The 13,786-nt window shown below is 41.7% G+C and overlaps 1 protein-coding gene across 1 annotated transcript in view; it reads right to left on the bottom strand.

Annotated features, from left to right (window-relative positions):
- Positions 1-1,756: 1,756 nt before the first annotated feature.
- The window catches only part of LOC123586608 (peptidyl-prolyl cis-trans isomerase A-like), a 34,198-nt gene continuing 22,168 nt past the window's right edge, over positions 1,757-13,786 (bottom strand). The window contains 2 exon segments of the mRNA XM_045455829.1: positions 1,757-1,998; positions 2,001-2,304. Coding sequence (XP_045311785.1) covers positions 1,757-1,998; positions 2,001-2,304 — 546 coding nt within the window.

Below are 13,786 nucleotides of genomic sequence, written 5' to 3'. Positions count from 1 at the left end.
TGGGAGGGGCGCCTGGGTGGCTCAGTCGGTTAAGCGTCCGACTTCAGCTCAGGTCACGATCTCGCGGTCCGTGAGTTCGAGCCCCGCGTCGGGCTCTGTGCCGACAGCTCAGAGCCTGGAGCCTGCTTCGGATTCTGTGTCTCCCTCTCTCTCTGCTCCTCCCCCGTTCCTGCTCTGTCTCTCTCTGTCTCAAAAAAAAAAAAAAAATTAAAAAAGGAAAGTAGGTGGGAAACTACTTGTGGAACATGTGCAAAGTAGCAGGTGTATTCTAGATGCATTCACATGTTTTCACTTAAACCATACAGTGACGTTAGAGGAGGATTATTATCCCCATTTACAGATGAGACAACTGTGGGTCAAAAATACAAGACACCAGCAGGGGAAAACTTGTCCCTGGTAAGCATCGGTAGTAAATGTTGGAAACAGAACCTGTACTCTGTTATGTCTTTTGCCAGAAGTTATGTCATCGGATGTGTTTCCTTCTCTCCAACGTACAGCCCACTGGTAGGAACAGTTAAATGAATCCCAAATTATGACATCTTCCAGACTGTGGCCCTTTTAGTTGCACACATGCCACAATGGGGGACAAAAGCCCTGTCCTCTCAGATTGAGGCGGGCAGGGTTCTAAAGACTTCCCAGCAGAGTGATGAGGAAGTGGAATTTTGCAGTTGGGGCACGAATCAGGCAATTCAGCATTCCCTTACAATTTGCTATCTCTTTGCTATTAAGCAAGTTATGTTGCCCCTTTGAGTCGTGGTTCTCTCATCCATAAAAGATAGTAATTTCAGCCCCACACGTTTGTAGGGCGCATGAAATTACATGACACTTGTACAATCCCAGCACACTCCTTGGCCCAAGGCAAATGTTCCCAGGTATTAGTGTTGTCTCCACAAGGACAAACAGAGTAAAGAGAGCTTGCACCAAGAAATTAGTTTTCCCTGGAAAGATGTGATTTAGTTGGATACATCCTTCACTTTAGGCCATGGGCTGCTTTGAGAGTAGTTTTCACAGGTGACTTCCAGAAATTCAAACTCGAAATAACTTCATTATGGGCCCATGCTACTGCCCTAAGGCCTGAAATAAAAACATCTAACGTCTTCTTTATCTGATGCTCACAAACCCTTTAAAGGGTAGACAGAGCCCAGATGTTCAGCAACTTTTATCGCTTACGCTGCCGTTTATACAACTCTGATGAGACTATTACAATCCAACTGTCCCCATGCTTACCCCAGGAAAACAGAAGGTAATTATCATTTCTGTGAGTGTTCTGAGGGCTTTGAAACATTTTTCATCACCAAAGTATAAAAGGGAGGTAATTTTCATTTTATTTGTTTAGTTCTTGATTGTTTCTTCCTCTCTTTTGGCGGGGGGGGGGGTGTTGAATCACAAAAGAGAGTGTTGCATATCGAATTTGGCTTGGTATTAAAACAAAACTCTGTCCTCAGCTTGTTTTCGAAAGTCCACCATGGCTTTGTTTCCTGGACTGGGTGATACAGTGGCCAGGTCTTAACTAAGGTTAAAGTAAACATTGGCTAATGAGATCTGGTTTTGTTGTTTAGTTTTTATTTTATAGCCATAAACCCAACTCTGCAATCCAGCTAGACTTGGAGAGGAGCAAGGAAAACACGGGACCCATAGGACTGCAGTGAGGCACAAAGATGATAGGATGTTCCTAGCAGATGGGGGGTGAAGGGGTGCTCCCCCGCGCTACAGAAGGAACGATCTGGTAGTTAAGATGAAACACAAGTCAAACTTATTAGATTTGTCCACAGTCAGCAATGGTGATCTTCTCACTGGTCTTGCCATTCCTGGATCCAGGGCACTCCATGGCTGTCACAATATTAATGCCCTCTGTCACCTGGCCAAAGACCACCTGCTTGCCATCCAACCAGCCCGTCTTGGCAGTGCAGATGACAAACTGGGAACCATTTGTGTGAGACCCAGCATTTACCATGGACAAGGTGCCAAGACCCCTATGCTTCAGGATGAAATTCTCACCTCAGATTTCTCCCCAGAGATGGGTTTACCACCAGTGCCATTATGGCGTGTGAAGTTACCACTTGGGTATATGAATCCTGGAATAATCCTGTGAAAGCAAGAAACTTTATAACCAGATTCTTTCTCCCCAGTGCTCAGAGCATGAATTTTTTTCTGCTGTCTTTGGAACTCTGCAAATGGCTCAAAGGAGACGTGGCCCAAGGGCTCGCCGTCCTCGGCGATGTCGAAGAACAGGGTGGGGTTGACCACGGCTGGGCCGCGTGTGGGTGGCTCTGGGGCCTGGTCTGGTTTTTTAAACTCTTGCTTCTGAGCAGAAGAAAATGCAAAGACTAAAATAAAGCAGTCTGGAAAAGTCCAATGTGGATTCCAAATCTCCCACTCTGTCCATATCCCCAAGCTGCTGTTCTTGGAGGGGAGTCTGAGCAATGTTGGAGCTGCTTTGAGTGCAAAATACTGTGCTCTCAGCTTTGGCATGGACCCGATCTTCGATCTTTCCTTGGTGAGAATGAACTGCCTACATCTGGAGCACCTGCTTGTGTGTTAAAGTGAAGAACCGTGGTCCAACTCTAGGTAAGCTCTGCATCAGTGGCCCTGGGGATGTAGCCTAGGAATCCATTTTTTTTTCTCCTTACATAAGTTCCTCAAGGTATTCTTACTCATCCTGAAGTGCACAGATGGGTTAGATGTGTGTGCACACATCTGCTAGTTTCCCAACAACTGGATAGAAACTAGTTTGGTTCGGTTAGGAAAAGAACCCCCCTCCCCACCGCACCAATCACCAAAATTAAAAAAGAAAGATGTTTTGTAAAAAGTCTGCTCATCTCAAAACCTCCCTCGTCTCCTGCTTTTCATCTGTGTGCTGTTCTCTCTCTCGTGATTACAAAGCGTTCCAAATGGTTGCAGTCATTTTGAGCATGTTCCCTGAGATCATATCTCTTCCAAGCTCCGGGGAGAAGAGGAGGTCAGAAATAAGTTCCTGAAGTGGGAGCTCGCCTTGCAAGGACGCAGCTCTCTGTAACTCTGGCCTTGGCCTCCTTTCCTTTAAGCAACTCCTTCCCAACTTGTTTGACTCTTTACCCACAACCCTTCAATGCTCCCAGCTGGAATTAGTCACTACGCCCTCTCCTAGCCAGTGAAGCTCCTTATCTAGTTTGCTTCACTTATTCCTGTCTCCCTTGCAATGAGTTAAATCAAAGGAAAAGTCATTTGCGTCGTGCTCTCCGAAGCATTTGCACATACGTGACCTCAGCACTCTTCACAATATACTCTAGTTGGGCATTGAAATGCTTTCTCCTTGGTTTACGAAAAGATGCCATGGCTTCAAAGATTAAGTGACTTTCCCAAGATTAGGAAACTAGTTAGAGGTAGAAACAGAACATCTTCTTATAACATTGTTTTGTGTGTGTGTGTGTGTGTGTGTGTGTGTGTGGCAATTATGGAGTCTTATGCCTATTTCGTTAAACCACAAAATTGTTTAAATTAAGCAACTATATGTACCAGAAGCATATTAGATACTTTGGAATATAAGAATATCAGCAGAGTATCTTCCATTAAGAAATTTACAATCTTATTAGATCGTAAATCATAAAAAAACCAACTTTCACCCTGGCTATGGTCTGAATGTTTATGAGCCCCCTCCCCACCTTAAATTCATAAGCTGAAATGCTAACACCCAATGTGGTGGTATTATGAGGTGGAAACTTCAGGAAATGATGAAATCATGAGGGCAGGGGCCTCATGAACAAGATTAGTTCCCTTATAAAAGAGTCCCCAGAGAGCTCCCTTTCCCCTTCTGCCACACAAGAGCACAATGAGAAGTCTCCAATCAGAAAAGAGCCTTCAACCAACCACACTGGCACTGATCTTGGACTTCAACCTCCATGATACTGTTTACAAGGCATATGGTGTATTGTATTTTGTTATAGCAGCCCAAAAAAAACTAAGACAACCCTGTAGTATAGGTATTTATCCTTTTCCCCCTCAACTTAAAAAAAAAGTTTACTTATTTATTTTGAGAGAGACAAAAACAGCACAAGCTGGGGAGGGGTGGGGAGAGAGGGAGACTCCCAAGCAGATTCCATGGTGCCAGCTCAGAGCCTGATGCGGGGCTCACACCCATGAAACCGTGAGGTCATGACCTGAGCCCAAACCAATAGTTGGATGCTTAACCGACTGAGCCACCCAGGTGCTTCCCTTCCCTCAAATTTTTTAAGCATCCGTATATTAGACACCACACCAAGAGCATGTAATTGAAAAACAAAATAACAGTACAGCACAACAAAGTAACTGCCATTAAGAATCTAAATGCAGAGGAGGAGAGATCCACCCACTAGATGAGCCGTAGAGTGTGTCACATTGTGGCTAAGACCTTGTTCTTTGGACACATACTTCTTGGATATGTTTCTTGTCTTTACCACTTAATACCTCTGTGATCTTGGGTGAGAACTTCTATGTGTTACTCCTTGATGACTAAATAAGTATGTAAAGAACTTAAAACAGATCCCTGGAACAAAGTGCTCAATAGATGTCTGTAACAAGAGCAACAACGATAAAAAATAATGCAATGTTACAATTATTACTTAACTTTAAGTCTTTGGCCACATTTGGGAAGATATTAGCTGTTATCTCTTTAAAATATTTTTCTTCCTCGTATTTTTTCTCTTTTCCATCTGGAGCTTAGCCTTTTTGATCTTAACAGTCCTAAGCTCTTTTTCTTTTTCAATTATTTTCCTTCTCTGTTGTTCAAACTCGATAATTTTTATTGATTTTACTGATGGTAGCATGAAGTTTACTGACTTTTTCTCTATCATCTCTAATTTGCTACTGAGCCATTCAGTGAAAAGTATTATTTTTCATCTGATCCTTTGTTATAACTTCTATTTATCTAATTACATGTTCTTTCTTTTATTTCAAAAGTGGTTACCCTTACTTTGTGGAGCATGGTTAAATTAACAGCTCGGAAATCTTCTGTCTGTAAGAATTCCAACATCTCTATCACCTCAGGGTTAACATCTACAGTTGACTTTTTTTTTCCTTACAAGATATTATAGTTTCTTCATTCTTCATGTTTATAATTTTGGATTATATCTTGGACATTTTGAATATTGCAAGGGCCTAAATCTCATTTAAATCCTATAGGGAATATTTTTTATTTGTTTCAGCAAGGAATTGTCCTAGTTCAAGGTCACAAATTCCTACTGTCCTTTTCTCTGGGCTGCGGCTCCAAGTGTAGGATTAATTTTCAAAGCCTTTGAAGGACCACTTAGATTTGTCCCATGTGTGTATCATGGAGTGGCCAGTCTGGGAGCTGGGTGAGGATTTACCCCATTGTTCAATTCTCAAAGTCTTTTGTATGCAGTTTAAGACCAAGCTCCATGAATGCACAGCTTGAAGGTGAGCCCAAGAGTTCAAGGGTTCATACCTTTTATGGCACCCCTTTATTTCCCTTTGGTTATTTTCCAGACACATTCTGGCTCCCCAAATCCATCCCATTCATTGATCCAGTCCACCACAGTCCCACCTTTGTTTTCTGTCTAGGAAAGGACACTGTAAGTTCCCAGCTTTGCCATGTACTTCCTCATACTGAGACATCAGGGGCCAAAGAACCAGGGTATATGGAATGGTAAGAAGGAACACCTCCCACTCCCTTAGTGCAATGGTTTCCTGGTCAGTAAGCCTTCCTCTGCCAGTCCCCCCACTACTAATGTCATGGGATTGCCTGGAGACTGTGTTGGGAGAGAAGGAAAACCAAAACCAAAACAAAACCAGGAGACTCTACTATTCTCTCTGACCCATAGGAACCCTCTTTCCTATCTCTTCCTTGGACCAGAAAGAGAAGGTTATCATTATTATTATTTTTAATCTTTGTGCACGTTGAATCGTACCCCCACCCTCAATTCATATGTTGACATCCTAACACTTGCACGTCAGAACATGACTTTATTTGGAAATGGGATCATTGCAGATGTAAGTAGCTCAGCCACACTGGACTAGGACGATCCCCTAATCCAGTGTGGCTGATGCCCTTATAAACAGGGAAGCTTGGATGTCAGTACATATAAAGGGAAGCTGATGGAAGGAGACAGCCATCTGCAAGCTAAAGAGAGGCTTGAAGTAAATCCTTCCCTCACGACCCTCAGGAGGAACTGGCAGTGCTTACACCTTGAGTTTGAACTTCTATCCTCCGGAACTGTGAGATAATACATTTCTGTCTTTTTTCTTAAGGCACCCAGGGTGTGGTACTGTGCTCTGATAGTTCTAGCAAACTAATACAGAGCTCACATCTGGTGCACACTTACGGGTTTCAGACTGTCTTTGAATCCAGGCTCAGAAATACTGGAGGAGGAAAAAGAGGAAAGTCATCACTGGCTTGGTGTTATTTCGAGTTCTGCTTTCCTTCCCCAATCTGCCTGCTACCGCTTTTATTTTATTTTTATAAATATTCTTCAGATCGCTACTCCATGCATTCTGTCCGGGGTTGTTCATTGCGTGGAGCGGGAGAGACAGGACAGAGCGTGCTTACTCAGCCTTGGCCAGAACCGAAACTAACAGTTTTGGGTTTGCTGCTTCCCTCTCCTTGTTTTGATTTTACAGGGTTGATTTGAGGAAAAAGATCTTATGTTATTCCGTCATCTTGCCAAGATGTTGAAACAAGGAGCTCTCAATCTTTTTCCTTCTAAGACCAATTTCCTCCAGGCTCAGTTTAGAGACATTGACATCTTTTTGGTTGCAATTTAAATTTCTGAGTTCACTCTGTTCATTATTTTTTCAGGGCTGAGGGCGTTTTGGACTTCAGGGCAAAAAAAAAAAGTGAATTATTTCTCCTCACCTTTAATGATGAAGAAATGGGTACCCAGTGGCAAGGCATTCTTAGGAAACCTATTTCTGATTCATCTGAGTTTTATCCAATTCAATTCCATAGACCTTTATTTTTCTTTCTTTTTCCTCTCCCCTCCCCCCCCTTTTTAACTTTACAAACAACACAAAAAGAATGAGTTAGACAGGATTATTTTCCTCAAGGAATTTAGGCAAACTGCCCGTCAGAACCCTGATATACTCAATTTATGGAATAGGAATAATTATACCCACCATACAGATGTTGTGTGCAGATTTTGAAGAAATATGAAAGAAAAAAGCATCGTATAAACCTAGTGTTACGCCAATGAAGGGTTATGATATTTTATTTGTCCTAAATGTGCCCTCTTTCTAGCTTTAAAGGAGCCTGAGGATAGGATGTTGGGTTTAGCTGAATAAAACTATGTTTCCTTTCTCCACACTGCTTCAGATTTTGTTTCTACCTCTTCTCAACTTAATATTTCAAGGCAGAGCAATCCCCATACTTTTAGTCTGGAATTGTACAACAGCCTCTGCTGGGCTTTGCCCTTTGTGGGAGCATCCCAACCATCATTAAGTCTTTTCGAAAGAACAAGATTGTACACAATCTTCCACCAACAGCATGTTATATTCCACAAACAGACTCCCTGGATCTTATAAAACAGGAGAATATGTCATAGTCAGATTTAAGAGAAAAAGGTGAGGTATGAAAGTGCATGACCCCTTAGGCTGACATATAACTTGCCTTGGCTCTTGAAGCTACCCCCAGTCTCTAATATCTTTATTCTCCCCATTTCTCAACCTGTCAAAATAGGACGCATTTATTCGACAAGTAATTTCTGAGCCATATTGTTTTGATTTGGCAGTGAAGAGAGTAGGGAAGCTTCATGTTTTCAAGGGGCTGGCATGCTGATGGGAGAGAGTGGAAAGAAGAAGGAAGGGAGGGAGGGAGGGAGGGAAGAAGTAGGGAGAGGGAGAGAGAGGGAGAGAAAGAGAGAGAAAGATATCAGATAATGATAAATGTTGGGAAGGGAATTATGACGGAGAATAGAGAACAGTGAAGTGTCAGGAAAAGACTCTCGGAGACCCATGAAAGTCTAGACCAGGAGCACTCAAGGCAAAGGAAATAGCTATTTCAAAGGCCCTAAGGTACTCTTGACACATCGGAGGAATAGACAGTGGGTTAGGATGGTGATGACTTGGGGCACGTGGGCCACAATGAGGTCATAGGGATGGTCACCAACCAGATACAGACTTTGCAAGTCAATGCAAGGAGGAGTTTGGATTGTAGTCCAAGTGTGATGGAGGCATTAGTGGTTTTTTAAGCTGGGAGTAACAAGTTCTGACTTGCTCTTTAAAATTTTCACCCCGTCAGTTATGGGCTTCTCCTTGAGGACCACTTTGAAATGTTTCTTCTGTCAAACATTCTTCCCTCAAATAACCGGGCAAAATCAATTCCTCCTTCATCTTGGGCTTGAGTGCAGATCACCATTACATATAGTCATTTGGAGCTTGGTGACGAGTCCAGCTTAACTGAACCTGAGTATTTCTCTTCTGTAAATAGAAGGATGGTGCCTAAAAGAAAATAAGTACACAGAAAAGGCTGTGGCACTTAGTAGGCTCTTAGTAATTTCTGGTGTACTACAAGTCATTAGCACTTTGGACCTAAAACTTAGCATTTATTTTATCTTAAGTTCTAGTTGGTTACTTGTATGTCTGGTTCATCCCAATGACTGACTTTCTTTAAGAAAGATATTTATTACATTGGTACCCCCTTCATCCAGTAGAGTTATAGAAACGTCAAGAAATCACAAATTGCGGTGTGTTCACCAAAGTCCGTTTCTTTCTCATCCTATATAAACAGCTAAACAAGATTTCCCAACCCTCTAGTTAAGTATGACCACGTGACTGAGTTCTAGCCAACTGGATGTGCTTGGAAGTGATATACACGATTGGCAATCCTCGCCCTTAAAAGCTTCCCATGGGTGATTCTTCCAGTCCTTTTTCTTGTTTGCTGGCAGAGTGAAGAATTATGAGGCACTGGGGAAGGCTGGGTAGAAAGAAGCCAGGGACCCTGGACCACTGTAAATCCTACCTGCTGGAGGGAAAAAGAAATCTTACTTTGATAAGCTATTAAGACACCAGAGCTTCTCTTACACTCTGCCAGTGTTACCCTAACTAGTGCGATGTACCATCACGGGTGTAGAACTTGTGTTTACCTTCACATATTTTGTCTCCTTTACTCTTTTCTATCATGGAGGATGCAAGGCAAGGCAATCTAATTTTTCCCATTTTATACAGAAACTCTGTGGGGAAGGTTGTGATTCCCCCGATGGTTAAGGCGAGAACCAAGCCTTGACCTCTTTATTCTGCTTTAGGAGAAACAAATGCACAAATCTCATAGGTGATGAGGAATGGATTAGAAAGGAGTAAACCAAGATTATGAGAGACCAGTAAGGAGGCACTCATAGTTAGGGGTGGCAAGAGATGAGATTCTGGGAAGTGAAAGGGAAGGAGAGGAGGGGTGGGGTGAGAAGTAGATGGAAGTCCCAGGGCCCTTCGTGGTGCACCTTGCTTGGCTGTCACGTCCCTTCCTTATTAAAGCCCCCATTTTATCATGTTGGGAAACTAACCAGCTTCTTCCAAATTAATAAAGCACATCAGAATTCGAGGCGAATGGGATTGTATGGGAGCAAGATTGTGGTTAAGGAAAAATGGGTGATGCGAGAGACCCTTGGAAGGTATAGGAGAAACACAGTCATTGTTGTTATTTTCAAGAGTGTTAAGTCATGCCACCCAGAGCAAAATTTTATTCACTTGGGTTATCTTTTGACCTATTTCAAGACTCAACATGTGAAGGGAATACATGCTTTGGGGTCTTCCACACTTGACTTTTGGCCTCCAGGCTTCCTCCTAGGGCTCACATTCACCTATTTGTTTGCCGAAAACCGAGTCTTGTGAAACGGCTCCCTCTCTCAATTTAATCTATCACCAGTCCCTGTAGAATGTGCCTCTTAAACATCTCTTGAAATGACTTCTCACTTTAATTTTAAAATGGGTTCTAGCTCACACTCCTTGCTGAAGTTATTTCCAATTTTTCACTAAAAATATCTATGAAAATGCATTTTAAAAAGATAAAATGTGTCAACAGCATCAAATTTTAAAGCCACTAAAAATTACAGGAATCCAAATCACTTTTGACAGATTACCAGAGATTAATATAATAGAAAAACATTTTTTAACAAGTGCCTCTGTCGTCCATAGAACCAAATCAAATTTACCATTCATTCTGGAAAAAAAAATCATAGAAAATTCTTTAGTTTATGGTCTGTGTCCCTGAAATAAAAAGTTTAAACCAACAGAAAAGGAGCTCTGTCTTATGTGGAATATTCTGTCAAAAGCAGTCACCATGAAGCTTCTATTCCCAGTGTTTCTATTTTGTTCTTCTTTGTCTACAGTTAGCTCTCTCTAGTACATGTGGAACATGTCATACTTGTACGTGTTTAATAACTGGATCTTGGGTAAATTATGGGCTCCAGGAGGGCAGAGGTTATGTCTATTGTGTTCTTCATGGTGTTTTCAATACCTCAAGAGAGCCTAGGAGACAGTAATGTGCTCCACTTTGCTTTGTTCTTAGACTACACCCATCCCCATACAAACAAACAAATACTAAAAAACAACTATGGCTGAAAAACAAAAAGACAATTGTCCATAATACACAGTATTTGGATATGCAGTATTTGGAAGGTGAAACGCTTCATGGAAAGACTCCTGAATGGGAACAGAAAAAGAGATCTGTCAGCAGGTTATTTTGTGATTTTTGCCCCCACGGTAGTCCATCGGTTCAAAGGACAATGAACGGCATAGTGAACATAGGAAAAACTGCAATCTCTCTTGAGCAGACCTACTGGTGGTTTTTGAGTTGCAATATCTCCATTCCTTCTTTGAGAATGGCATTTAACCGTCACCCAAATGAACAGTGCCTGGAAGCCAGGGCTGGCAAACGCTTAGTGTATAGATACATAGTACGGCAACACAGTATAGACAAATCTCATCGCACTTGAAAGTGAATAAAGTGGAAAGTAAACATGAAATCTACTGTAGAACTGGTTAAAAAAAAAAATCCTGAACACCCAGGAGATCTTTGCACCTACCAATATATATCTATATTTTACAACAATTAGAGGAAAGTGTTGGGGAACTAAATGCTTTGAAAGAATGCAGGAAGGGATGACCTCTGTAAAACTGGAGGAGGAAGGCTTAAGCAGACAGCTAGTTGACATGCAAAGACAGCAGGCTGGGAAGACAAGAGAGCTAAGAGAGACCGGGAAGGGCTGAAAGACAGCAACAATTCACCAGCAGAGCTAAAATCCCTATTGGAGGTAGGAAAGAGGCTAGATGACAATGGCACACAAAATGTGCCCGGCAAACTTGAGTGGTTCTACCAAAATGCAAGGGAAAGATGATTATTATTAAAGAAAAAAGTAAATAAAAGCTACGGAGGGGAAAATGTACGGACAATGCTATGTGGCTCTCTGACATTACTTTTAATAGTAAGCCTTTCAGATTTTAACCTCATAGTTCTATAAAAGTTGATTTTGTTAATATGGTTTTGTTAATATGATGAAAATTAATTTAGTGTAGGGACATATCTTAAAATAACTTATATCATTTAAAGGAACATTTCAACACGAGTATCAATAACATGTAGAATGTTGCGGAAGTGTACATAGTTAATAAAACTTAGTAACTGTTAATAAAAATTAAAGAAAACCTAACATCAAAACCTGCCTTTACAGAAACACTCACAGAAAACCCAAGAAATCACAAATTCAGTGGAGTTTGAACGTGACCATTAAAACAATTCTACAACCTTGAGTCGAATGACTTGAATAGGTGTTTATGATGAATTTACAGACGTACACATTGGTAAAAAAAAATAATTTACTCTTTTTGAATTCAATTTTACTCTGATCCAGAGAATATACTCAACGGGAGTGCTTTTGTTTAATTATTTACTGTACAAAAGTTTGTGGAGAACCTACTATTTGGTGACAATATTCTGCGTTCTGGGGACTGTGCTGGTGAACAAAACAGCCTTTACCCTGTCACCGCCGTCTTTAGTCCAATGTGGCATGCCAGTAATCAATCGGACGATCACAAACAGCTGTAAAGGTTGTGATGGAGGTATAAGGGCCTGTTGGGCCTGAGGAGAGGAGCCTCGTCCAGTCCTGGGATCCCAGGGAATTATGGGGCTATGCTACAACAGGTCATCACCAACATGAAGGCCAAGGGGAGAAAGGTCCTGGTGAGTTGGAAAAACCGGGAGTTTCTTGTGCTCAACTTTTAGAATTAAGGAATGAAACTGAGAAGAATCACAGAGAGGAGGAAGCTTGTAGAGACAGACCATTTGAAGACGTTGGGTAGAATCCTAGGAATATCTTGGTTCTTTAGACATAGTGTTCCGACGAACTCTTGAGTGTATTTGTACTTGGATCTTTGTGCTTTTGTGTGTTTTGTACTTGAAAGGACAGGTGTTCTTGTAACCCCCTTCTATGTGTCGGGTACTTTACACTTATGATGTCACTGAATTTCTCTACGAATTTCACGAGGTAGACACGATTAGCTTTATTTTTGTAAGACGGAAATTGTGGCACAGAGAAGTAGATCAAGCTGCTTACATTCAAGCCGGAAGTGGCAACAGGGGAAATAAAATATAACTCTCCACATCTACCAGACTGGATGGTGAGGATGAGGAGGAAGATGTTGATGATGGAGATGAAAAGAGGACCCCCATCATCACCGTAAGAGCAACAAATACTCGCTGAGTGCCAGGCACTAGTCTTAGAAGGTTACATTAGTTTATTTTCACAATAGTCCTAGCATTGTCTTTGTTTCGTAGATGAGGATGTAGAAGTTTAGGGAGTTTTGGCAAATTCTGGGCATGAGTAAGAATCGTCAAACTGTGCTTGTTCCTTTGAGCACAACCTCCAGTGGTACTCAGGCTTGGTCCTCTGTGTGGGCTGCCCTCCCTTCCCCATCCCCTTGTTGTCTGATTAACCTTCACACCTTCTTTCTTTCTTTCTTTCTTTCTCCATCCATCCATCCATCCATCCTACATCTATTTTTGAATGCATCTCAGGCATTGTCTGTGCCAGGGTTTTCCTTCAACCTTCTCACTCCCAGCCTCCATCTGATTAGACACCAGTACTCTGGGTTCCATTTGCAACCTGGGCATATCTTCCTGCTTTCCACCCTTGGTTTTATCTTTGTCTACGTTTCTACTTCTCCCAGTCTTCAGAGAACCCACTGAAGAGGAAAATGCGTCCTGTTTGGCTGTGCGTATCGACTACTTTTGTACACTCTTTTCACACTCTTTGACACATCCTGGGTCCTCCAAGCTCTAACAATTCACTGAGAGGGAAGCCGGGTGACTGGAAACGATGCGTGATTAAAGGAGGGCTGAAGACTGCATCAAACTTAGAAAAGTTCGCTTCTGGTAGAGGTGACTTCTGAGATCAAATTAACCTGTGCTCCTCTGTAGAGACACTGTTTTGTGTTGTTCTTTCCCCCCTAGGGGGTTGAAGGACATTTTTCTTATGTATAGCTGGACATTAAAAAGAATCAGGACAAGTTATGTTATGGGATTGGTGTTATTTCATTAACATTGCCTGGTATGTAGTTTTCATTTGCAAGCTTCATATTTTTCCCTGAGCTGGGGAAGTTCTTTATCATTGTTGTTATTATCTCATTAAAGTTATAAACTTTCTTCTGCCTTTTGTGTAATTTGTGTCCTATGTTGGCTTCAATTGGCCACAATTGAATTTGGCCGCAATTTGTGACTTGTTCTCTCTTTTAGTCCCAACGAATGTGTACTGATCCCACTGTCCTTTTACTATGATAAATGTGCTTTTCACTTCCTGTAGTCTTTCCTGAAATGAAATTATTTTCTTTT

Source organism: Leopardus geoffroyi, chromosome C3 (assembly GCF_018350155.1).
Source record: "Leopardus geoffroyi isolate Oge1 chromosome C3, O.geoffroyi_Oge1_pat1.0, whole genome shotgun sequence".
In the NCBI taxonomy this organism is placed as follows: domain Eukaryota; kingdom Metazoa; phylum Chordata; class Mammalia; order Carnivora; family Felidae; genus Leopardus; species Leopardus geoffroyi.
The sequence above is the reverse complement of the archived record's forward strand: the minus strand, read 5'-3'. Positions and strand labels throughout refer to the sequence as shown.